The sequence below is a fragment of the Phaethon aethereus genome (genome assembly GCF_964289735.1).
Source record: "Phaethon aethereus genome assembly, chromosome: 29".
NCBI lineage: Eukaryota > Metazoa > Chordata > Aves > Phaethontiformes > Phaethontidae > Phaethon > Phaethon aethereus.
In genome coordinates this window covers 2,448,863-2,475,329 of record NC_138605.1, presented here as the reverse complement: position 1 = coordinate 2,475,329, position 26,467 = coordinate 2,448,863, and the positions used below count along the sequence as shown (strand labels likewise).

Genomic DNA, 26,467 nt, shown 5'->3' with positions numbered 1-26,467 from the left:
CAGCTCAGGAGCAGCGATGTCTTCAACTTCCACACACAACCAGTACATGAGAACAGCCTGAAGTATAAATACAAGCCCACCACCACTACAATCCAGTTCATCAGCTTCAGACGCTACCGTTTTCCTCACTGTGCCACCCACACTCATAGCTTTTCCATCCCAACCAACGCAAAGCTCTGCTACCACCTTCACTACTCACAAAGGTTAACTCATCCCAACACATGAGAAATTTTCTCCTGCAGAGCCACCAGCTCAGTTTTCCTGCTCATTTGCAGAGCGTTTGATGGACCAGGGCCAGCCAGCTTCACAGAACAGGTTCTCTGGCAAGAGGCTGGCACTATTGCTTCAGTAAATTCCTCATCTCGCTGTATATCACCACACTGTTCCCCTCTTTCAACCCTCTTCCCCTTACTTAATCTTTTCTCTCTGCTGATAGTTTTAAAAGAAGAATTTAAAGAAATCTTGCTTTTCAAGACACAGAAGTTCTTGCAGATACCCAAGAGATGCCTTTCTGTGGATTCAGAATAGGAAATAACTCTAGATTTATGGTTTGCAGGAACAAGACAAGTTCAATCAAGGAGCAACAATCTTTCCTCACTTGGAATGCCTGGACAAAAACCCTGACTGCAGACACCTCCATGATGAAGTCCAAGAGGCCCTGCTTGTTTGTGATTGAACAACTGTACACTTGAGAAACAGAATTCCCTAGAAAAATGCAAAAAATTGCTTCTGAGATTCCTTTTTCATATGATTCTCCTAGCTTCTTGAGAGGAAGTGGCAATTGATCCTCATCATGCAAATCCCATCTGGATGTTCTGACCATTGAGAGCGCAAGAGAAAAGACGAACTTGGCAATGACAGAAAACAGAGGGACAGAGGCTTACACAGAGCAGAAGGAAGCCCAGTGAACTACAACTGATCAGCCTAGATGTTACACCTATATTCAAATCATGCAACAGAGAAGCCTCAAACTTCAGGAGTCTCACCGCCCTGTGACGCCAGGCTGCTTTTTAGCAATTAGAGTTGATGATCTATTCTAAACAGTGGTGCTCAATCAGTGCAAGGTGGTAACACCAGCTAATCCTGCTACGCTCAGACAATACTCCTCTTTCAACATCCTTGCTCCCCTTCCCCCCATAGAATGAGAACACTGAATCATTTACTGTCTAACAAAACCATAATTACTACAGTGGAGAAATTAAGGAAAACGATCACGTAGTGCACAGCATCTCCGCAACAAAGCCTCCAAACACTTGACTGTATCAAGCAAAAGATTCAAACTTGAAAGCAGTTTGTATGCATTTTTTTTAAAAAAAGTTTGTATGCTAACAAAAAAAAAAAAAGTCCCTGTTTCTAGCAGTTTACGCTAACAGAGAATCCTGGAAATTAGGCCCAAAACACAGATAGCTACTCTCTGTATTTAACAGCAAACACTGTAACAAGATTATAACAAAAATAAGGACATAACTTCTATTATCACCATTGCATCCGCTTTTCAGGTCTCACCCCTATAAAGAACTTCAATGACTGTGCCTTTCTTGCCTACTCCCCGCCTGATCTCTAGGCACATATGACAGGCAATGTCTCCCTGCCATTTTATCATCTTGAAGTTGCTCTGAAAGAATACAACAGAAAGCCTGCATTTGCAGAGCTTGATTTTGGATTTCCTGTCCTTGACCAGAATCAGACACCAAACTGGAGGTACTGAAACCCAGAAGTGTAGCTGAAAGTCCAAAATGTTCTTTTGTTGCATGCCACTTCCAGATAAGGTCTTTCAAGTGCGTTTGGAAGCGTGAGGTGGCATGTTTGAGGAATTGAAGGTATGCGCTTTAGCACTTAGTCTCAGTTATGGCCTAGGCAGAAAACAGGTATCAAACCAACCAGTTCAGCACTTCAGTAAGAAATGTTGTCACCACTCATTTATTTTGCAGCTAGGTATTGTCTTTCTTCAATTTCCTGGAGGACTGGCAACTCCTAGACACCCCCACCCCTCGATGGTTTTACCAAGGCTTAAAACTAGAACATCCTCGATCCCAGGCTTCAACAACCCAAAAGACAACATTTAAACCTTTTTTCTAAGGCTGTCTGTTCAAACAGACTATACCTGTTAAATGGTCTTGCACTCCTAACACTCTTTGGCTATAACTTCAGCACAAAAACTATGTTTGAAACAAGTTTAGACAATTGCCTCTTTCTGTTTGAGGCCAAATGATGATGCAGCTTCAAAGACTCCCTCCTCCTCCTTTCTGGTGAAGCTGTATATCAAGTTTCCTCCTTGAAGACAATACCAAGGTCTGCAAACTATACAGTCTTCCAAAAAAAGTCTTCTTCTTGAAAGAAATAAAGTATTAATCACTTCATATGTACCCCCCCCACCCCAAACCGTAAGAAAAACAAACAGAACAGGTTTGTGGTTCGCAGTTTCCCTTTAACAGCACCATTCTGTTCCCATTAAGAACATGAATAGGCTACTGAAAAAAACAGCAAGTCTTACAAAGCTCTGTTTGTTAAGCGCAAGCATTATACTGCTACAGTTTCAGTACTAGAAGTTTCACAGACAGATCAGCTCCAGATTAATTTATATACACAGTACAAGTCTACTTGGCTCCAGCACTGTGGGGACTCTGTTCCACAGTTTCAAAAATCTTTTCTAAAGGCTTATGACTTGCTTTACTAAATTAAAACTATTTTAATCTCAACATTTATTATTGCAAAAGAATGCAATTCAAGATTAGGTTTTTGTGGCATGGTCTACCCTGCGTACATGGTCACTGCCACACTGCTGAGGTCTGGCTCTGTGGCACTTAAGGTCACATGGTGCACTTTACCACAAGTCACTTACTGCGTGCCATCAACCGTTTTAATTTTTTGGTTGTTTTACCTTTAAACAATAAATCCAACTACTGAAACTATACTGAGGAATCTCTTTACCTTACAACAGCATTTCAGAGTTCCAGATGATCCACTGTCCTCAATTCACCCGTCTGGGCCCATGTATTACGAGTAGTAATCTTAGAGGCCATATGCGATGCATCACCAAACTGGGTGAGCTAAGGACAAAGCTCAGCTTTCTTTGTGTGCATGGGCAGGGGGTGACCAATGAAAAGGAGGTGCCACCAGTCAACTCCAGCTGAAGACCCTCCCTTCCCCACAAAAAGAAAAAAAAGGACACATATGGTAACTTATCATTACCATTTCTGCTGAAAATGGCAGTACTTAGGGTCAGCAAAGTGAGTTCTCTCAATACTGGGACACTGAAAAATGCCTGGAAGCTTACCACTAAAAGAGCCTCTTGTAGATGTACTTACACTTTTGTTTATTCTTCTCTTTGCAGCAGACATGAGAACATTCTCACACGTGACTGCGTGCGCGGTTTACACAGCATCAGCGTGACCCTGGCATTCTCAACAGTTAGCTTCTTTAAAGGACTTCCCCAGGTAAGCTGCTGAAATGACCATGAAGCCGAACTTCAAGCCGTACCTCTAGTTCCTTCGTATGTAAGAACTAAAAGGCCAGAGATACTTTGCCTTTCAGATCCTTACTTGTGACAAAAGCATGCATGATGCACTTGTGCATCAGCAACTCAAACCACGCTATCGACACAAGGGTAACATCTACCTTTACAAAAGGTAAAGTCTTTTTTAAAAGGTTCCAAAAAACTCTTGAGTATAACCCCTTAAAACCTTTAAACATATCACTAAATTCTGTTAACCCTGATAACCCTACTAAATACAAGCTCTGCTCACTGCCTCTAACAAACATCTGCAAAATACAACCACTGAAGTCAACTTTATACAAGGTATTATGTTGCAAAGTGCAGCCATATAAATTTTACATGTTACCCATAAAACCAGCACATGCACATAAATAGCTTAATCCCATATACAAATAAGAAATCTTGCATGTAACCCCATCCTGGGGGAAAAAAAATTAAAATCTTTTAAATAGCTACAAGTTGTCATGGGAAAAAACCGTTTCTTTCTAAATGCTATAAAGGGCACAAAACCAAGGCTTTGTCACAAACAGAATTTTACAAAATCTATTCAAGAGGAACTTTTTCATCTATTTTTAATAAATAGTCAAGGAGAAGAACATGAGTTTAGAACTAGCAGCGCTTAACAGTGTTTATAATACTAGTCCTGTATCAGAACGATGCATTTAAATGAGAAGAAACAGAAAGTGTCCCATACACGTATGCCAGAAGTAGCTATACTCACAGTCTGAGCTGAGTAAAGCAAGACAGCTCACAACGCTTTTAAAAAACCCAGATGAAGCAAGTCTGCCCTGAATAATACTCTTTTCTGACTAACCTCCTGGTCACAGATACTCGCAGAAATTCACATTTATTTAATCCTCAGCACAAACGCACAGACCTAGCCCTCTACCCCTAGTCTAAAAACAAAAGTTTCCCAGGAAATGACTAAACTTTACGCAAGAGCAACAACCCTGTGATTCAGCACTTATTCCATAGGTAGGTAAATCATTGTCTTCCTTAAGGTAGAAATGGAATTTTTAGAACAGTGAGTGTTGATAACCTTCTCCTAGCAGTTGTCCGCCCAGCCCCACTCCAAAAGCTCAGGCACACGTACGCTCTTTGCCTAGTCTAAGCAGGACGCACTTTCTCCAGAAGACAGACCAGTGTGGACAGGCGATTTTCCAAATCTAGCCTGGTTTTAGCCCAGGAATAAGAATAAAACCAAAAATTTGCAGGCACCCAAAGAGAACTCTGTATCTTGCTACAAAATACTTGAGACTCACGTAGACAGCCACCCACAATTAGAAAGCCAAATTATATCTTCCCTTAGGTTTACCACAACCTGCAGTAAACAGCATTCGGTGACGGTCTGGGGCTCTGACAAACGTGGCGATTGATTAGTCAGATGTACGAAGCTTTTACCCCATCCACAGCCATCGGCGACACCACAGTTTCCAATGAAACCAAACAGTCCCTGGCATTTATCCTGCACCTCAGCTCCAGGGGAGGACAGACCCTCTCCGGGGCTGTTTTCCTCCCAGCTCTCTCGTGCAGAAAGCCGATCATATTCTTAACAGCCTTTTGTTCTGCAGCTAACATGACCACACAAAACCAGCAGAATATTACTACAGTGGATCTGCCTGGGATAAGATTAAACCAGAAGTTACTCTGGGTTTTAATCCTGTGCGCAATTCCTACTGCCTACCCTTTCATGGCTCTCGGATGCCAATATTTAATAATTCTCTTGAAACCGGCTTCAATTTTTCTAACATAAGCCGACTGCCAGCGGTCCTCCAAATCTGACACAATAGGAACACCTTGCCAAACCATCCCAAAAAGCACTTTGGATATGGAGCCCATTTCAGTCCAACTGTACCTGAAGTTACTTTTTGTAATTAAATTCTAGATTCTTGAGTAAGATGCAAGAATGGGAGAAGAAAGAACTTAGGAGCAATCATTCCCCTGTCTATTGATCAAACACAGTGCTTCTCACACAAAGTGTTCAGGTATGGAAGCAGAACTCTGACCTTCCTTTAAACGCAGTGTTAACAGAGCACTAGCCTAGTTGGCATGTATGTCATACTGCACAGTAGCACAACAATTATGTATTTCCAGATGGGCAAACGCTATTCCAAATCATAGTGCAATGAGCTTGATGATTATGCATGATGAAACAAAGAAAGATATCTTGATGAAAGCATTAGCACTTAAAAGATCACTCCCTAAACAAAAAAAATCAACTTAAAAAAAAAAAATCAATCGCAAGAATGAATTTTTCAAAACTGAAGAGGTAAGACATCTCTCATTACATTTTCCCACATGCCTCCTGCCCTGGTTTTCCCAAAAATGTAGTGCCAAGTGTGTATTCATGAGGATGTCACTCCCATTTTACAGAAAAAAGGAGCAGAGAAAATGATGGCTGCTCAAGAGAGCAAAAAACATTGGTTTTCCCAAAGCACTGAAATCTGAAACGCAAACCATAGTGATTTTACACCACTAACAAGTGCTTACTCTAGGATAGATAGTATTAAACAGTATTAGTCACGATAGTAGGATTCCACTACTTAAAGTTAAAGCAATACAATTATTAATTTTTTACCCAGCCTCAAATTCATGTGCAACACTAGTAATTTGACTGGCGGAAACTCCCACCAAATTCCAGAAGTGTACCTGACAAAAAGACAGCAGGCAGACTCAGCGAGCAGCTATGACACTATTCTTGGTTTTTCTACTAATTTCTTTTAAGCCTGACTAGTGGGAACCAAAGCACCTTAAACCTGCTCTGCACACGGTAGTTTAAAATAACCCCGCCTCCACCCCAAACACAGTTCTACAAAACCAGAGCTATATTCAGGTTAATGGGAGGCTGCCCCACGGCGCGATCCTTGCTGTGTACAAGCCCAGGAGTCTGTACAGGCTGCTGTGTGCAGAGATCAAGCCATCTCTTCTGAAGAGTACGACCCATTCAAGTTGGTTACAAGCTTGGGAAACCAGATTTAAATAGAAAGAGCAGAAGAAAAATGCACTGTACAGCATGGCGTAAGAAGCAGATTTCAGGCCCTGCACTCAGTAAGGGCTGTGTTAAGCTTTCAGTTATGTTTACATCAGCAACCATGGCTTCTTGAGGAATTTCACTGCTAAGGAAACCATGTTGGCATGTCACCAGCAAGCCTAAGAAAACCCATTATTCTGTCAGCTGCAATGTTCTTTACAAGAAAGATCATGCAAGGAACGACTTCTGTTCAGGGCTCTTTCGGCATGCTAAAGAAGAGTCAACGTCTGCTTCAGAAGCACTTTGTTCAGAGGCTGGATAGCAGGATGGGGCAAGATCCTTCTTACGCGAAAGCCTTTAAGCTGCGTGGAAGATCAAAATGATGGGCAAAAGATACTATAGCAGCAAACATGGGAACCCTCATAGCACAGCTCAACAATCCAGCTGCATGTTGGCAAATCCACCACAAAGTTACTGAACTTAGCTACTTCAATGGAAAATACTCGCCTCTTCCAGCACACCGATTCCTCCTTTCCAATTCTGCACAATAATAGCTCTTTAAAGAAAACAGCATTCAACTTTTGGTAGCAAGTGGCCCTCACTCTGTCTGCCTTTAAGCAGAAACCCCATGCTATTATCGTAAAGAGAAGGAATGGTCAATCTCAATTTGCTGGCCTTGTTATGCAGGAGATCACAATATCAGACAGGTATTTCTGTTGTTCCAAAACGGCAAGACCTTAGCACATGTATTTTTCTTGCCTTGTATCAGTACGTCAACCACTGTCATAATATATTTTCATAAACCCGTGAGGACAAATATCCTTTCTAGATTGACACCAGTGGACCTTGAAGCTAAACAAACAAGCTTAAAAGTAAGAAAGATCTTATTCAACAAGCTATCGCCAAACCCAAAATTACTACTTACAGTGAATTTTCCTACTGTGGCCTCTCTAAGGGTGCAATACCTCCTCTTCCAATTTAAATAAACTGAATTCTCAAATGCCTGTCTTGTAGAGGGAAGGAAGTATGGAGAAATCGGTAGGATTATTTAAGAGCACACAGTCAGCAACTTGACAAGAAGAAAAAGAATGGAAACAAAATTAACAAAAGAGCTTACAAAAAAAGATACTGCAGCTACAGATGTGATTTAGTTTTAAAACTTAAGTCTTCACCAGCAAATTAATACAGGAATTATTTACAATACAATATGCTTCCACAATACTGTATGCTTACGACAAAATTTGTCACTGCAACCTTGTTAAAAAGCTGTTTCTGAGATCACATTTTCTCATCAAACATTCACATAATCAAACATTATATGAGAAAAATTTCTGTATTATTAATTTTTCATTAGTGAAAAATAAAGCAGATGATAGCAGTGGAGTAATCACAATAAACGACTCTGAAACACCTTGCTTGAAATTCTCTGTGAGTGAGGAACTGAGGCTCTCAATAAAACAAAAAAAAAAACCCACCCAAAACAAAGGCTGACACAAAGCTTTGGACAATCGCTGCTTTGTTTGCACAATAACTACAATCTCCACAGCAGTGCAGATAGAGAGGCTGAGAAAACATCTCATCTGAAATTCCTCCCTAGCCCTGGTCTACCTAGGCCAGCGTTTCTGCAAAGCGGCTTTAGCATTCCAAATCGCTCAGAAAATCGGACAGCACTCCACTCCTCTCTGAAAGGTAAGCTCTTCTCATCATAGCAGGCATCCTCTCAACAGGCCAACGACCAGTTCTGGTGTGGTCTGATCTGCACACAAAAGTAACTCCCTTCTGGAAAAGCAAAGCTATCACCATGAGACAGATTAAAGCCTAATAATCTCACTGACAGAAGCCTCGTGAAGAACAAATTGGACAGCTTCCAACAACACTGTCTCCACTTTAGAGGACTGCAAAATAGGGACTGGCCCTAACACAATACGTATGACACTTGTAATATTAATGAGTCGGCCCTCTAACGACACCCAAGAGCTGAATATCAACGAAAAGGAAGCGTGTTTTACATCTGGCACCTGGCATATCGGAACAACAAGCAAATACTGCTTTGCTGGATAAGCAAACACCTAAATGCAATCATTCTCCAAATCGTTCTATTCGATTTTGACGCTGCAATCTGTTCCCATGAAGGCCAGGGACATTTGATACAGTGGAAATAAACTCATTGTGGTTTATTTATAATAAAAGGGAAGAAAAACAAACACTTTCACTAGAAATGACACCACTTTCAGCAGGTAAATGAAAAGCTCCCGTTCGTAAATTCAGCACTGAAGTATCAAAAGGCAGAGTTCGCTGTAAACAAATTCTTTTAAACAACAGATCGACTGACCCAGCAAACACTAGCCAACTGGAAAGAAACATTAACTGGTAAACAAAAATGGCCTCTGCCAGAGGCCAGAATGCCAGCTGCATTCCCCCTTTGTTGTTTCCATCTTGAATCACAAACACCAGATTTCAGGAGGCTCAAAGTGGGACTGCGTCACGGCTCACGGGGCTGTCAGCTGAAAAGCATAAACTCCTGCGCAGGCCTAATCAAGAACTTAGTGAGCGCAACGCAAAACAACTATGAGCTCGTGTACTGAGGGCAGCTGCACCGTCAGAGTTAAAAAAACCCCAAAACCCACTCAATCTCTAAACTGGTTCCAAATGTTTCTCAGGCTGAATTATCTCCTGCACTGAAAGGCAACTTACCTGCACCAGATCTACCCTCACGTCCTGCACTCTTCACCTGAATAAAATATCTTGCATTTGGAAAAGAAGAAACTTTATTTCAAATAACAGGTGAAAATTTCATCTCGTATTTGCACGGACAAGCTGCACTCTCTCCAAGATAAAATTTATTCTAAAAATGGGTCCAAAATGATGACACGTAATTTTAATAAACTTCTAAACAAGTAACAGCAGCGTAAATAAGCACATTTCAGCCCTAGCCAAGTGAAAGTGGAATGCTTCTTGTCACCCGGACACCTGTGCTGGCACTGCTTGCTTGCATGAAAGCAACAGCGGGCTTGAGCCGAGAACAGAATGACTTCTGTCACGGCAAAATCAGAAGTCCAGCATCAGTGCCTCGCCACGTACGAAGCAGAGCGACAGAACAAGCAGTGGCAGAGTAGAAGTCACTGAAGGTTTCTCCGAAACCTGCTACTCCTCATGCAGCACAGCTGACTGCTGGTCACCCACGTTTTTCACTGGAGAGTGACAATACAGGCTGGTCTTTATGGGCAAGAAAAAGCGTCACTTGGATGTGATACAATATTTGCTTGGTTTGACTCTAGCTGGAGAAAAGGAAAAACTGCTGGATCTGTTTTATGGTTAGATTTAAGGCAAAGTTACTTACAGAACAGGATGAGCTTCTTAGAAGTGTTTCAATCATAAATCAAAATAAATAAAACCACTTTCCATATTGTAAGTTAATCAGAATGGGCTCTCAAGTTGTCCTCACATACACTACCACAGGGAAGAAAGCCTGACAAATCTGCTAAAAGCTTTAAAAAGCCTAAATTAAATATTAATATTCTGAAAATTATGAAGCCAGCACAACACCATGTCTCCTTTGCCACTCCAGTTCTGGACAGCTCAGGGCTAGAGATGAAAGATTTCTTGCAAACAGTGATGCCTAGATGGAATTATGAATAAAACAGGAAAAAAAACCCAACCAAGCTATAGCTGTACAGGTTGGGAACTGCAAGCTGTCTAAAAAAGCAACACCCAGCGAAATGTATTCACAGTAAACTAGTAACAACAGTTAATTGTTCTAATGCCAGCTAATGAAAAGCAGAGACAAAAGGTTATCAATACTGCATTGGCCTTACAGTTACATTTAGCATGACGAGAAAAACTTGTGCTGAAGATGAAGTTAGAAGCACTCCCTCCAAAGCCCCACTTTTGATGCACGTGCATATTCAGAATGCTCATCTTCAAGCTAGGTACCTAGAGAGACAAGCACATTAAGAGGAATACATTTAACTTCAGAATTGTGCTTTGACTCTAACTAACCTCATGACAGAAATCTCCATGAAGGAGTACACTGCCAGTAATGCCTTACAGTAGTTTAGGGTTGGGTGGTTTGGTAGGTTTTGCTGGTTAGGTGTTTTGTTGAGATGCTCCCTTATCTTCCAGTTACTTAACAGAGAACTATCCCCCATTCCCTCCAACTGAAGGATGCTTGGTTGGTCAGGTCTTAATAGCAACCTGGAATGACTTGCCAAAAACTCCCAAAAAATCTTTTAATTGAATCATTACATCAATTACTTGATTTTAATAAGAGTGAGATCATATTTTCATTTTTCATTCTGCAATAAATTTAAAGCAAAGATGACCGTGCAGTTTCTCTTAGCAATAGCCAATCACCCTCAAAGCTGTAAGCAGAATTACTTTAAAATAACAAACTAATCTTTATTGCTTTATTTTCCACTACAGCTAATTCTGAAAGTATTAGCCTGTTTTTATTACTATGCAAAACCACATGTAAACCCTCCAACTTACTCATCTAAAACAGAAGCCCAAAACTTTGAACGCTCTGTTTCTCACAGGAAAAAACCCTGAAGTGCTGGCTAATTTCTCTCTAGGCATGGACAGAGCAAAATTTAAGAATTAAAACTCTCACATGTCCAGGGAAAAAACCAAACCAATAAACCAAAAAAACCAAGACAAAACTTAAAAAAAGCATCACCTGAAATAGCAAGCTAAGAATTGCAGAAGATGTTAATTCAGACTTATCTTAGAGACATTTGTGGGGACACAGAGGTCTCCAATTCCATGTCATGCCTGTTGAAAAAAACATGATGGAAGCCACAAATGGATGCAGGTGCACAGGGCAACTGCAGATGTTTCGCAAAGCTGCTGCTTCAGTTCCACAGTACAACCTCGGCCAAGTTACCTGATGTCCATGGCCTAATTCCACCTCTATTTTGGCCAGTAAAGAAGGCAAGGACTTTTCAGGCCTCTAACTCAGTGACTGCAAGAGTCCTACCTCTTCTAAAACCTGGAAATCCTATAGAATACTGTGGTCTACCCATCCAAAGATCATCCTAATTGTAGTCTTGCGCTACTGGCAATCCGTTCCAGTATCCGTGCTCTCTACTGTCTTGCTCCAGCACGATTCATTACCCCTCTCCAGCATATTCTGCATCTTTCTAGGTATGAATTTACTTCCTCCTTGGTCACACAATCTTACGTTAATACAAGATCCTCCACCATACCACAGGCTAACTTCCCCAGCCTTACCACTGAAAAGATCAAAACCTGACATTCCCGTTCATTTTAACATTTCTGCTATAGATGACAATGTAAAAAGTACCTGTATATTAACCATCTGTTACTATGCCTAATGGGGCCATATTCACTAAATATCAACCATTTCAAAGAGCACCAAAATGTTTATAAAACCAATGTGTCAATGTAATAATATTAACAGGGAGATGCTTCTATCTTTTTGATAAAATATTATATTCACAGCAGGCTTTGCTTTCAACTACAAACATAACGGCCTTTTTATAGCAACCTGAAGCACCACAGACAGTACTACACAATTTGGGGGGATGGTGGGGAGCAGGAAGGGCTAACGGCATGTTGACAGCAGTAGTTCAAGACAAGGTATTCTGCCAGGAAAGAGAAACTACAGAATTAAAGTCCAAATAGAAAGCTTGCCATTAAGCAAAAACTCTGAGAAAGGAGGACTGTAGACAACAAGGCATTGGTTTGGATTGCTGTCCTCCAATTTGTTCAGTAAGACTTGTCTGTTGACTCTATACCTTTCATATAAGTAAAATTTGTGCCATGCTACATAGTAGTCTCTTAAGAGAAATGTCTGGGAAATAAAGCAACCACTTGTCTCCAATATCTCTTGTGCAACAGGATCATTTCTTCTTAAGCACTGAGCATTCTAGAAGCATAAGACACTACTGTACAAAAAAATTGAAAACCAAAATAAATTCCTTGGGGTATCCCAGCTTAGATCTTCCTATCAAATACAATGCTAACCTGCCTTTTCAGTGACAGTTAATCTGGACCACCCATAAAAAAAACACCTTGTCAGCTGTAGTACATCAGACTCTATTCAAGAAACTCTGCACACATGTTCCCTCTAGCCCTAGCTAATTCTGCTGGAGGAAGACACAACAAAATTTCTCCTGAAACCCCAAAGTCACACTCTGGTAGCTACCATCTCCATGGCAATACACAAACACACAGAAGCCACAAAGGCAGGAGGTGCTCACAACCTGACACCTTCATCAGAGTTCTTTGAAGCACGATACCTGAATCAACTGTGCTGTGCACAGATGTGATTGCATATTTCATGTTAAAAGCTCTAAAAGGAAAAAAGAAACCCTAACCCAGAAACACAGTCTGCAGAAGCCAACCACTCAACTACAGCAGACAGTACTGTACCTAGAAGTCCTGATGAGATTGGCTAACAGCTCTAAATCACTCCAAAATCTTCTTTTCATGCAGAGGAAAGGGAAATGGCAGAGCAGCAAAGGTTTGAGAGTGAAAGCGTGCCTATTTCTAATTTGCTTGATTGCACTGATTTAAAATTGATGTTTATTTTGATACTTGAGTTTGTCTCTCCTTTTTATTTCAGCGCACAGCAAGCTGAGAATAAGGAATTTATCATACGGAGAAACCAGTCGTTGCAGAGGCAGACACCTTTCCCAGCAGTAATGCAGCAGAGCCTGACCACTGGAGACATCTCCTTCCTCGTGATCAGAATGAAGTCACATACGGGCTCTGAGCAGTTCAATAGGAGACCGGTTTTGCAAGCCTTCTTGCGCAGAAGATAACTTTCCTCATGGTTTCGCTTCAACAGATGGGTTAAGTGCTATACTGACAGACTCACAGGACGAAAATCCTGAGAATTAAGCACAAGATCTTAGCATTCAAACACAGCCACCAGGGCCTATAGTGCTAATGTAGACTGACATGCAAAAGTGTGCAATCATTTCCATGAGGCTGTCTTCATCTTCTTTACATATGAGGCCAAGAAAGCCCCTGGGGCTGTACTAGTGCCTAAATGGGCACAGGTTTCCTTTAGTCTCTAACAAAGGCTTTAAGCATTTGGCAAGCTGCCCTAGCCTTGCTGCCTTCTTCCTTTTCATATGTGCCTCCATCCACAGATAACACAGGGCGGCTTTGAATTTGTACCCTGCACAATCAGAGGTAAAGGATATCACAGGAAACCCAAGTCAGCTTTTCCCCTCCATGAGGTAACTCCCTGGAACAACCAGCAGAGTCTTTTTCATTTACGTATCTAACAGTATGTAACACTTAAATAGCAGACAATATGTTCAAAGCTCAAACATTAACTGGTTCAGTGAGTTAAGAAGAGAGATGCTGTCTGCAATTGCTTGGGGCAGAATGTGCTGAAGGAGCAGAAATCTACCTTTCAACTAGAAATCTATGAAATGGCTTCAAACAATCCCTTTAAAACATGGAAACAATCCAACAACTGCTAGCTTACTCCAATGTGACAGTAACTCTTGAGACTTTTTGTCACATTTCACCCACAGAAAGTTTAAGCTATTCTTAAACAGCTATTCTTGATAGCAGAATTACAGAAAAAAACCCACTCTTGCATCTCCCAGATCTCTCCACTTCACTAGTTCCTTTCATTCTTCCTTTCTTGGACTATTCTGCAGGCTATCCTCTCATGATGTCAAGTATTCAACAGCAATAGTGTTAATTTTTTTTTAAGCCTGTCAGCTCCTCAATCCAGATCCCAAGACAGACCCATGAGCAGCTGTACCAGCACAACCGAGAGGTTGACACTTTGCACGGGGAGAGCAATAGAAAGTAGCAAGCATGCTCTAAGCTGTACTGCTGCCAGACCTTTCATAACCTGAAGCCAAACTCAATTCTAATAGAAGACTATTTACTCCTTCCCCAGTTCTCCATGCCAACTTCTTCCTTTTATCCTTCTGCCCAAATAGTTCTGTCTTTGCTGGAAGAGGAGTGTGCCTGCAGTGCTGTACAACATGTCTGTGTCTTTCACACCATTTTATTGTTCACAGGAAGGTATTCTGTAATTTTAAATAAGAGAACATAATAATTAATTATTATCCTAAGAGGAGAGGCCAAGTTACATCCTGAATGGCAGAGAGAACTTTGTCACCATCATCTACCTTACTTTGTGCCCCCCCCCATCGCTTTGCTGAATCCATTTAAATCCCTAGAATGTGAAAAAAAGAATGTCACCTTTACTACAGCCTCAGCATAGATGAGGGTGAGCCTCCATAAATGAGCCTCTGAGGAGATGCCAGTACATGAGCCTTTATTTCTGTTTGGCTTTCCCTATCAGGTTCAACACAAGAAATTACCTTTACATCCCAGGGAAATGAATGGGTTGAATATCGTGAGCTGTCACACCGCAACACTGATAAACTGAGAGGATCAGTGCATGTAAGTGTGCGTAAGACAAATCTACAACTTTTCTGAGCCAGAGGATCACATTTCATAGGCCACATAGAAAGCCCAGAGGATAGCAGTCAGTACAAAAGAACAATGCAAAGCAAATGGGACGTGTTTGGACAAGAACCAAAAAACAAACCCTAACCTCGGTTAAAAAACCCTTGGAATTAGTGACAGCCACACTTAACAGACAAGACTTCAGGCCCCCGTTTGCAGGAGCTACAACAGGAGGATTGGAATCAGAGCAGGGAGGGAAAAGAACCAGAGGAGGGAGAGAAGGGTCCAGCTTTTCCTTTTTCTTTAAGTACCACCTGAAAAATAGCTTTGTTCAGATTTATTAAAAAGCAGCTTATCCACCATGAAAGGGGAAGAGACAGACACATGCTATTAGGTAATTACCTAGTAAGATACATGACAGTAATCACTATACATCAAGTATGATTTTGCTAGATCCAAATGCTTTTCTTTACAGCTTCCACGCTTAACCAGATACTACTAGAAGTGTTTTACCAAAGCTTTTTACAATGAACAACGGTTTGAGATACACAAAAGCCAAAGGATAATTACATCTTCCTGTTTGCTGTTCTAGCCAGACATTTTTTAAAGGTCTACTGCAAAAAAGAATTGCCTTGAAAGTCTTCCAAGGCAATACCAACTCCAAGGTTTTGTATTTTTCTGATTTTGGGGAAATATGAGAGCAAATTAACCATGCTCTATCACAGGCATCCGTGTGTCTGGTCAAAATTCCTAAAACAATGTTCATAAGTCTCTAACACTGATGGTGACTAGCCCTAGACAATTTTTACATGCTGCAATTTTAAAACAGGACTTAACAAGTAAAGTGTATCAAACACAGGAATAACTAAACAGAAGAGCAATGTTTGTTCAAGGTTTCTAGGTGTGGCTGCAGCCAAGACATAATAGGATTATTTATATCTGACTCATTTGCTTTGTCTTCATCCATGATTCTCCCTGTTTGGGACTCAATTATTGACTTTTTTCTGCACCATAGCACTTTTTAAATTCAGGGTATTTTCAAGGAGGACTCGAGAATTTAAAGCAGAGAGGAGAAACTCCACAAATACAGTTGGTTTGTACCAATATGTGTTCAACCAAAACTATCGTCTTCATAGATAAACTTCAGATTACCTGAACATGTAGAAGAACATGCAAACTCTCGGCACACTGTACAGACATCCATTTACTAGTTATCAGACTGCATATTTCAAAGTCTTCTCCTCTGTTACTGATAATGCACCCTCACCCATGGAGCAGAGGGCTGAGTGTCAAAAGATCTCAGATCTCCGTCTGGCTCTGGTTTGTGTGACTGAGCAACTCACCTCACCTCACGAAGCATCTCGGCTTCCTGTCTGTGAACTGAAAATAACAATACTTCCCCCGGTTCACTGTAGCAACTTCCAATCCAAAATTGCGTAAGTATGGACGTTTTCATTCCAATTACAATAAGAATTGTTCTTTTTTTAATCCACAAGGGATCACTTAAAAGTTTCTGCCCTAAAAATAAACCCAGGTCTCAATCTCAAAAAACATTTACATGAGCTTTTTACTACTATGAGATCTACTTTTTGCTAAAACAAGACAGGCTTCAGTCTTGTGTTTTTCAGGGCTTTTTCCAGGGCTGCCACAAAAGCTTAAAAAAAAACTTCATAAAAATATAAATATAATTTGTAAATTTGGTTACCTACAAATGCTTTCACTGCTCATGAAATGAAGTAAATGGTTCAGTATTTTTTAAAGAAACAAAGCTTACATTCCTAGAAGTTTAATCAATTGCCCTGTCCAGTTCACCAAAGTTCGCAGCTTTACAAGACACAGAGCTGAGGCGCCTCTGCTCTCCACGGTGGAAAAGAGTGAAGTGCTAAGAAGTGAGAGTATCTCGAGCCAATACTCCTGCCAAAGGCTTTCTTACGAAACAAGGGCTGTAGTTCTTGAGTGCACACCATAGGAATATACATGCTTTACTCCAGCTTACAGACACAGTATGGAGTTATCTGAAGCAAACTTTTCAGCAGCACCCTTCTCTTCTCATATACACAAGCAGCACTGCAAGAAGCCCTGCATTTAGCCAAGCAAATGCCATCAGTACCTTGCTAGAATCACCCCATGGGACACGTAACAATCCTTTTTTTTTTTAATGCCAGAAATGGAACACCTTTAATAGGCATTTTCCACTCATATTCAATTAAGGGGAAAAAAAGAGACAGCATCATTTAATAAGTTGCAGATCTGTTTATTCTTCTACCAGAACCGCTGAGGATCAAGGACCTTTTATCTCCCACACAGATCACCTGACTCGGCTCTCCGCTGCACGGTGAATAATCACAGGCTGGAATTTGCCGTGTCACTTCCCAGCTCCTCGGAGTAACTCTCCTCCTTACCGCAGTGACAATGCACATTGCGAGCAGGAACGTCAGCTGCTGCTCCAGAGCACAGAACCACGCTAGCTACACATCTTGCCTTCTTGACAGAAAGGCAAAGAGTGACCTTTTACGACTGCTTGTTAACTTTGCTCATCCCTCTTTCTATAAAGTAAGCAGAAAACTTCAAAGCCTCTTTCCCATCCTCAGGGCTGCTTTTGGCTGGTCAGCTTATCTATGTAATCGTTGTTTCCAGAGCAGCACACAAAGCTTCCACAGCGGGTAATTACAGTGAAAGGTGACGATGAAGACGCAACCACTAGGCAAAGAAAACAGTCTTATCAGGACATCCATATTGATATACATGCATTTGCTGCTGTTCTCAGTGAGCAAATTGCAGTATTTCCAGAAAAGGCTCTTCACGTCAAAGATCCATCAGCACTCTAAATGAAAAGTTGATGCATTAAACGTACAGGTGGGACAGCGGGCAACACAAGACCTCCTTTAACACATCCTCACCTGACTAACCTTTCTGGAATGGTGGCTGTGCGGCTACGTAATGAAGCCACACATAGGGACAGGACCCAAACCCAAATCTTTCAGCTCTCAAGCTGGTGCTTTAACTGCTGTGTCACTCCCACTTTAGATCACATCCTTCCCCTTTATGGCCAACCAAATGCCCTGTCACAACTTATCGTGTTTGCACGTTCCAAAGCTGGCACTTCTGACATCTCCCATGGCTTGTCCCACACAAGCAGCTTGTCTTGCTGGTCACCCCTTCCCACTCCCAGTAGCAGAGCCCGACACCCAACCCAGTCACTCACAATCCATCCTTGCTGCAACTACAGCAGTGGCTCACATGGAAAATTATTAGTGGGAAAATACTTATGCTTAGCTTCCTGTAATGAAATTCAGCAGCTCGGAAGGAGTAGCTGGAAGTGTCACAACACAACAGTGGGCTTTGCACTACGCAGATGCGTGTGGCTGCAATGAAGTGGTGTCTTCCCTCTGTGCAGGACACCTCTATCAGGAGAGGCAGGGATGAAGCAGAACTTCCTCCAGCAAGTTACCTATCCTGCTCTCACATAAATTTATTATAAACTTGCATTAGAGGAACACCAGTTTTACTATTCCTAAGGAAGTTTTGTTAGTACAAAGTGAGCTACAACCTAGTTCATGCACTAACTCCTCCTCTTCGCAATTTATACTTATTTTCAATAATAGGGTGGTTTAGTTCTCAAACTCCTTTAGGACTAAGGTATAGGAACAATATCCCTGTTAAGAGCGAAAGACAGGAAAAACATCCCAAACAATGCTTTTCCACCGCTACACTTTAGACCTCATGTTTAACATTAGTCCTGATCCCAGAGGCAAAATGGGAGTGCTTTATCCACCAAGTCAACCAGCTCCCACAGCTATAGCCATCCTAAATGGAATGCATTATTCCTGCATTAAAACATATGTTTTTCAAGGCAGCTAGCCATCCGGCTGTTCTGAGAGATTACAGAAGACCTAATTTTATCAGGCAGGGATACAATTCTCCTGGTTGTTTTTGCTCCCTAGGGACACGGAACTGGTGAAAGCAGGTTGCTTGACTGCTAGGGAACAATTCTGAGAGGCTCAGTTGCTGATCACTGAGGCAGTAACTCACATCCTGGGTTCCCAAAATATATTAATGCATGCCCTGTAGGCTCTGTGGGCTCCCATCCCCATGGAATTCAAAGTCCAGAAAGACCTAGTTTGCATCAGCAATTCTCAAGTCAACAAGAATTAGAAAAAGTTTATGTTGGCAGAGAAGTGCTAAAACTTTAAACAAGCGCTTTTTTTCCCCCTTTTTCTTTTAATCAGCTTAAGTTACACTAAATAAATCAAGGTGTTTGCTCACAAGAGCAGCAAGGAAAGTTAAGTTGCTCTTACACTGATTATCTTTGGTATAAACATAACCTCTGCTGCTTGTGTATACTCTAAGCAGTGTTTCAGAAACTCCCAGCTTTGAAGTTTGAAAAAAATGCAAGCTGATAGAAATAGGCATTTTACTCAAAAAATATCCAGGCGAGAGTAACAACCCAGCACTGGCAAACATTATTCAGGATGAGAAATACAGGTGTGAGGTTTTTCCCAATACTTTTCATCAAAACGTAATGGGGAAACTCGTGTAGCAGATGGAATGCTGCTGCCTGCAGAGCATCCGTTAGCTATAAATCACTGTTTCCTCACACATGGTGCAAATTTAAGAGTCTTCCATTCTAATTAATAGAATGAGACATCCTGGCCTGATGACTCTTCCCTGATTTCGTAAGCTCTAAGAAAAATTTTGGATTGAATCAACTTCAGCAGAGGAATGCTTCAATCCCTCTCTATTAATCCAGGTCCAAAAAGCTGCTGAGCAACTCACTGAGAGATTCAGGAAATGCTTTTTATAACTTCGAGACATACAGTGTAAAGAAAATAATTTTAAGAAATTATCTGAACATTGTATTTGAAAGAAATGAAAACAGGATACTATTCAGCTTCTGCTTGCACCTCTGGGACTTCTCACCATTAGTTCACTCTTTGGCTTCTGAAACTGGCCACTGAATAAACATGATAAATCCAATGAATAGAAAGCTTCATGACAAAAACTAATCAGATAGAGGGAATCAGGAAGGAATCCATCACCCTTTCCACAACATTACCAATGAACTAGAAACACGAGGGGTCCTCTGCATGCATACTTTCCTATGGAGCTCCAAGTACTGTCTAGTTAGATGCACGTTTGAAAGACCAGCAATCCAGCTCTGTGCTGTTACGCTACCATCCATCACATTTACTAGTTAATATTTCATGCTACAGAATTTAAAATAGAAAACTGAAGATCAGTTATCTAGGACACCACAAAAAGAACACCAAATGCGGCTTTAGCGCAGATGTGTCAGGCTAACAGGTCTGATTAACATTTCCAGCCTAAGCATCCAGCTGAAACTGCAAATATCACCCATACTAGAAGTAGTAAGAATCATAAAAGACAAAGCAGGAATCATTGTGACCAGATGTCCCCTCCACCCAACTGAGGAAAACTGGTTCTAACTCTAGCAAAGCTTCAGAGAAGCAATCAGGGAGGAGGTAGAAGACTCTCTTTAAAGCCTCTAATTTCCTCCTCTCCCCAAGGCAAAGGGTCAGAGCTGCAGCTTTTAAAAATAGCCCAAAACTCGCTTCTCATTTCCTAAATATAAAAGGGACAACACAAAAATATGCACATTCTTTAACTCTCCTGGTTATTCTTTATTATACCAGCCTGGGTGCTCCAAAAACCTTCCTTTCCTTCACCATATTTACATGCTTCAATCATGTACCAACAGTAAAATCTACTCCCACTCACAGTAGCCAAAATATTTCTTCCAGTATTTGCATTTAACTCACTCTCTCCAAGCTATTAATCATTTAAATCACTCTGCTTTGACCATCTGCATAGTATAACTTTGTGATCATCTTACGGACCTTCTGTTTGATGCACCGGTGACAGATTTGTTACTTTGCTCGTCTTGATGAGGACTTGAGCTTTTTTTCCTTTTCCTGTGAGACACAGGCATTGCAAGGAAGCCATGAGCTACCATGCCCGTATCACTTCTTCCTGGGTTGTAAGGCTTAAGAAAATACAGTACTATCTGAAGAGAAGGCTCTTATCAGACTCTTGGTAAAGCCAAACAAGACAGGAATGATCATCTCGGAATTTGCGTGAACGGCTCCCTATGGCTCCAAAAGGTTTTTCGTGCATTTCAAAGCACTGCCTCAGAAATGTACCTTTTTTGGCTGCATACAGAAAGACTGTGTCAAAGCCATACACATATTTCTCAGCAGATTTGTTACCCATCAGCTGTCAGTCCTGCAGGTAAATTAAGGAAGCAACATAAAAGCTTCCCCATTACTAGTTTTGCCTAATGCAAGACTTGTGGGTGAGATGCTGCATAAATGCATAAAAACCACCTGTAAATCCTGCTAGCTACACGATGATCAGATCTGACTTGCTTATGTTCATAAGCTCTTCAACATTTTCTGTGCTGTAGCGACAGTTCCCTCTGAATGGTAGGGAAGAAACTAAAGTGAAACCTTTCTGCTCACTCAGCAAAATCCACACATCCAGTCCTTACTTGGACAATAACTTCCTTTGACTCTTCTCTAATATATTTAAAGTCCGTTCTTCAGCTACTTAATCTATAAAAAAAGATCCTCACCTACTTTGACAGGCGCCTGACAATTAAAGAATGAAAACTTAAACACACAATTTTTGAAAGAACAGAAAAATACCATGATTCCATAGGAAGTTTTCAAGCCAAACAAAATAAAGACTCTACCCACTTGCTTGAGTCAACATGTTTTCTTCCAGTAAGGTTCTATCCTATTTGGCTGGCCTTCAGTCCTGGGTTTCTACTGTTTTGCTGATACTACTTTTTCCACACATGCCACCATCCTTGCTAGTTCTTCAGCTTCTGAAAATCCTAATACAAAGCCTTCCTCTACAGACAGAGCCTCAATTCTTCAGTAAGAGACAATCAGCTTCAAAAGGAACAAACACAGGTGCATGAAGCCATTCACAGAAACACCCACACAAAATCACAAACCAGACAGCCAAATGTATGTTTAACTAGAAAAGTAAACAGAAACTAGCTCCTTCTGTACATGAGGCAAGAGCAATGATATGATAACCCTCTCACATAACCCAGAAGCGACTGAAATTATGCCCAAGGCCTGAACTGCTAAGAGGGGAATTCCTCCTTATTACTAGGTGGAGTTCCCTCCCTCCCCTTACCTCATACTTCCATAGATATCACACGCTGAAGTTCACTCCACTAACAACCCTTTACAGAAACCATAGTCAAACAAAAAACGGCAGCCAAATAAGCTCTTAAGAGAGCGCTTAACCCTCTCGGAGACAAGCTGGCCCATACAGTGCAGCCTGGGAGACAGCTTGTCCTACTGGCGAAGCAAAAGCTCTCATCGCATCACCATCTATGTTGTACCAAGCGAACAAACTTTACCGCACAAGCAGTAGAATAGTCTCACAAGGTGCATTGTATAGAACAAATCCACTGAACGTGCTTAATTAGAACCTTTGAATCTGGCTATTCCAGAGTTTCTCAGTTCTATTAACATAGCTGTGATGAGGTTAACGTGAGAGGAGCTGCTTGAAAATTTCATCCAAAGCATAAGAGCACCTAGACATTCCCAAGCTGAATGCTGAAGTGCTTTAACACTACCGTTTTCAGCTGAATATGGGACAAATTCAGACATTTGCCTTATTTTGTGAATTCACCAGTAACACTGCAAACATTTTAAGAAACAGCATTATATAGTGGATACAAAGTCACCTTCACACACAGCTGCAGTGGAACTCCAGAGGCATAAAACAGAGCTCCCGTACTTACAGAAATGTGAAAATGGGGGTAAAAGTCTTCTTTAAAGTTAATATCCTCGGCACTTTTACTCATGAAAAAGCAGATACTAACACAAAGGCAGCCATTCCCATCATCAGTGATGCATAATGTGGGTGTTACTGACAGATGAAGAAAAGCATTAGAAAGAAAACAAAACAAAACAAAACAAAACTGAGAAAAGAAGGAAAACATGAGCAATGAGCAGGTTCCAGGTTTTGCACCGTTCCGTGACCCAATCCACTGCTTATATACAGTTACCGTTCTTTACTGTTTTCACTTAGAGGCAATGGCACTGATCCCTTCTGTAAGAGAATGAGATGTCTCCGTGAAGTGTGCTGTTTAAGATTTGGGTATAATGTACTTCACATTGGTAGAAGACACATTCCACTATGTTGCTTAGACGTTTTAAGTGTACTGAGGAACGGGACTACTGTTACTTCCATACTGACCACAAGGCTCAGTAAGGAACAATCCAGAGATGGCAGAGGTGTAATTAGTCCTGTTGCTCTGTCCGCACAGATTGTTCCTGAAGAAAGTCTCACGGCTCATCACTGCAAACTATGATTTCTATTTTAAGCATACATTAAACTAATCCTGCTCCACTTTGCATCCTACTTGCTGACACAGCATCTTTCACAAGCATAACACCAGATAAGATTTTAATACTACATTTCCCCCATATTGTTATAAATTCTCTACACTGTGGTGGTTAATGGTAACAAAGTCCTGCATAAAACTCACTGCGAGGTTCAGCACACAAGTTGCTTATGCTCCTAGCCTGCAGTCTCCTGCATCCGAAGCCATCTTCCAAACAGTGCTCAGGTACTCCCCACCGTAAGATCATACACCAAGGACAGTGCAATCTCCCAGTTCCTGATGCCCGGGAACCCGGGCTACTTGTGTGAACTCACTGCAAGTGTAGTTCCTCTCCTGTTCCAAAAGCGAGGTGTTCTTACCGACAGAAACTTTTACATAGTAAACAGTCAAGCCTAGAGACAAATAAAGCTGCAACAAGGGGGTGGGAACAAAAGGATCAAGTGCTCTTACCTGAGCAAGAACTAATCAGTTAAACATGAAGCATTGCTGCCATTTTTAATAAAATGCTTCTATTCAATACTGTTTGCTATGAAGAGTCCATGGATATATTCAGTTGAACAATGCACACATACGCCTTAAAATTGTTAAGCTTAAGCATCAAACTAGGGCGTATTTTTCAAGAACTATACAATGACATTGCCTCACTGACTCACTCGGCTCCTTTACAGGTCAGGCCTCAGTTATCTCAGCAACAAGCTACCATGAAATAGACTTCCAAGAGCTTGGGGAAACAGTCATGCAAAACTCTTTGTACTCATGTTTTTTTGATAGAAAAAATGATTTGCACAAACAAATCTATAATATGCATATTAAGAAGTCTGAGTATTAAATCCACAGAGGGGCAGTGGATTTAATGTTCAGAGAATTACTTACATAACATAGAAAACTTCACTCTATAACACTGAAGTTATTAGAGAAGCTTGTTAAAGATTAGCATGATGTCACAACCAGCCATTCTAGCAAAGGGATTTAAATTTTTTTAAAGGTTGCAGTACTATATATTACAGCGTCAAACTGTAATGGGCTTTCAGTATCACAAGAAACGAGTTCCAGAAAATACAAGCAAATGCTTAAAACATTCAGCAAATTCTTAAAAGAAAATTATTTCATATTACATTTTGAGCAACATGAGAGCATGTTCTTCAAGTCTTTGTTATCATGGAGTACCCAAAACCAAACACCAGATAGCATTACCACTTTAGTTAAATGTTTGCAGAAAGTATATCTGAAAAACAAAACAAGCGAACAAAAAAACCCCAGTTAACGTTAAAAGTTTAACTACAAATGACTCACGTTAAGAAAGCACTACCATGGCCTTTTCATCTGGCAAAATATCGAGCACCAAATACCAGTGCGGGCAGCGGGGGCTAACAGCACCCAGCTCAGTGAATGAATTCAGTAGGTCTCCTTTATACACTGCACGTTCTGGGACAAAGTGACAGAGTAAAGCAAGATGTTACTGTAACTTGATTTTTCATAAATTTTAATGGTAAGAGATAGATTATTGCAACCATGCAGTAAACTCTCCCAGGAAGCCACTGATTATGGCATCAAGTTCCAAACCACGACAGAGGGAGGAAATTTAAAGATATGCAAAACAGAGCTACCTGCTCTGCAACCTTCACCCTCTACCTCAGATTCATCCCTAGCTCTCCGGCTTCACAAGGGAACTTTACAACAAAGCTATATTGACAACCGCATTTTAAGCACTAGGAAACAAAGACATATCCATGCAAAAAAGGAAACAACAAAACAAAACAAAAAAAACAACCAAAAAAAAAAGGCGCATGCTCTGTCCCGAGTCTGGCTACGCAAAAGAACTTATTCAGAAAGTGGAAAGAACACCGGGTACGTCTTCATTATGTACCCGAAGTTCCCTTGTCTCCCCCTCCCCAGGACCACTGGCGGTCCCCAGAGTCTCTCCCTCCCACTACACGTCCTTAGCTCAGAAACTACAGAAAAGAGGCCACCAGAAGGAAAAGGCTCCCGAGGGGGATCACCTCCGACGAGCAAAGGGAGTGTGTGTGTGTGTGTGTCCCGGGCTCAGGCGGGGGATCGCCCCCGCACACACAAAGCGCCCAGCACTCGTTCCCCCCCAGACACAACCCCGGCCCGCTAGCAGGGCCCTTCCTTCCCCCACAGCGCCGACCCCGGCCCCCGCCACACACGGGCCCCCTCACACACGCACCCCCGAGCCTCATACACCGCTCCCCGGCCACTGCCGGCCGCCTCACACGGAGCCTCTCTGTGAGAGCCCCTCACACACAGACACACGCTCCCGGGCCCGCTCACACGGAGCCTCCCTCACAGCCCCCTCACGCGTCCCAGCCCTCGCTCGGGGCCTCCTCTCCCAAAACCCACGTCAAGCCTCATTCCTGCTCCCCCCCACCTCGGCCCCCTCGCACGGAGGCCCCCCTCCACCCAGGCCGCGGGAGGCAACGGCGGCCAGGCCGGTGCCCCGAGGGCAGGGCAGGGCAGGCGGGATCCCGGCGCGGCCCGGCGCTCCTCACCTTCGGAGAGCTCCAGCTCCAGCTCGGCCAGCTGCTCACGGACCTCGCGGGGCAGCGAGGAGACCCCCGCGGCCGCCGGCTCGGCCATGGCGGGTGGAGGGAAGGAGAGGGGAGGGAAAGCAGGTCCGGCCGCCGGCTCGGCGCGGCTCCGGCTCAGCGCCGGGGGCTCCGGATCGCGGGCGCAGCGGGAGCGGCCGCCACCTCCGCCATGCTGAGCCCGAGCGCCGCCGTCACGTGACGGGGCGGTGCGCCCGCCGCGCCTCGCCTCAGCGCCGCCGCCGCGCGCCCCCCCGCGGCCCGGCTCCGCGCCGCAGCCCCGCCGCTCGCTTCGCGCCCCCCCCGCCGGTCCCGGCCCGCTCCCGAACGGGCCGGAGCCGCTTCTCCACTGCCCGCAGGGGTGCGGGGCGGGCCAGGGCCCCCTCACAGTGGGACCGCCAGCCCCCGCGCTCCCCTCGGCGCGAGCCGCATCCCCTCAGGTGCCTCCAATGGAGGCCGCCCCTCTGCTTCAGGGGCCCGTGAAGATACAGCTGAAAACACCTCACACAAAAACCCAGGGAAGCCCCCCAGAGACAGAAAAGCGCTTTCCGCCTGGCCAGTTTAAGAAGAAAGTTTACCTCAAACTCGGCTTCTCAGAGCAGGCAGAGGGAGGTGCCTCTGACAGCCCCCGGAGGGCAGCCGGCGGAACGCAGACTCTC

At 42.6% G+C, this 26,467-nt stretch overlaps 1 protein-coding gene across 1 annotated transcript in view; it reads right to left on the bottom strand.

Moving 5' to 3' along the window:
• DIP2B (disco interacting protein 2 homolog B) overlaps nt 1-25,860 on the bottom strand; it is a gene marked incomplete at its 5' end in the record, with an annotated part of 66,559 nt that extends 40,699 nt beyond the window's left edge. The window contains one exon of the mRNA XM_082011887.1: nt 25,773-25,860. Within this exon, the coding sequence (XP_081868013.1) occupies nt 25,773-25,860 (88 nt within the window). The remainder of the gene's footprint in view (nt 1-25,772) is intronic.
• Between the last annotated feature and the right edge of the window lie 607 nt (nt 25,861-26,467).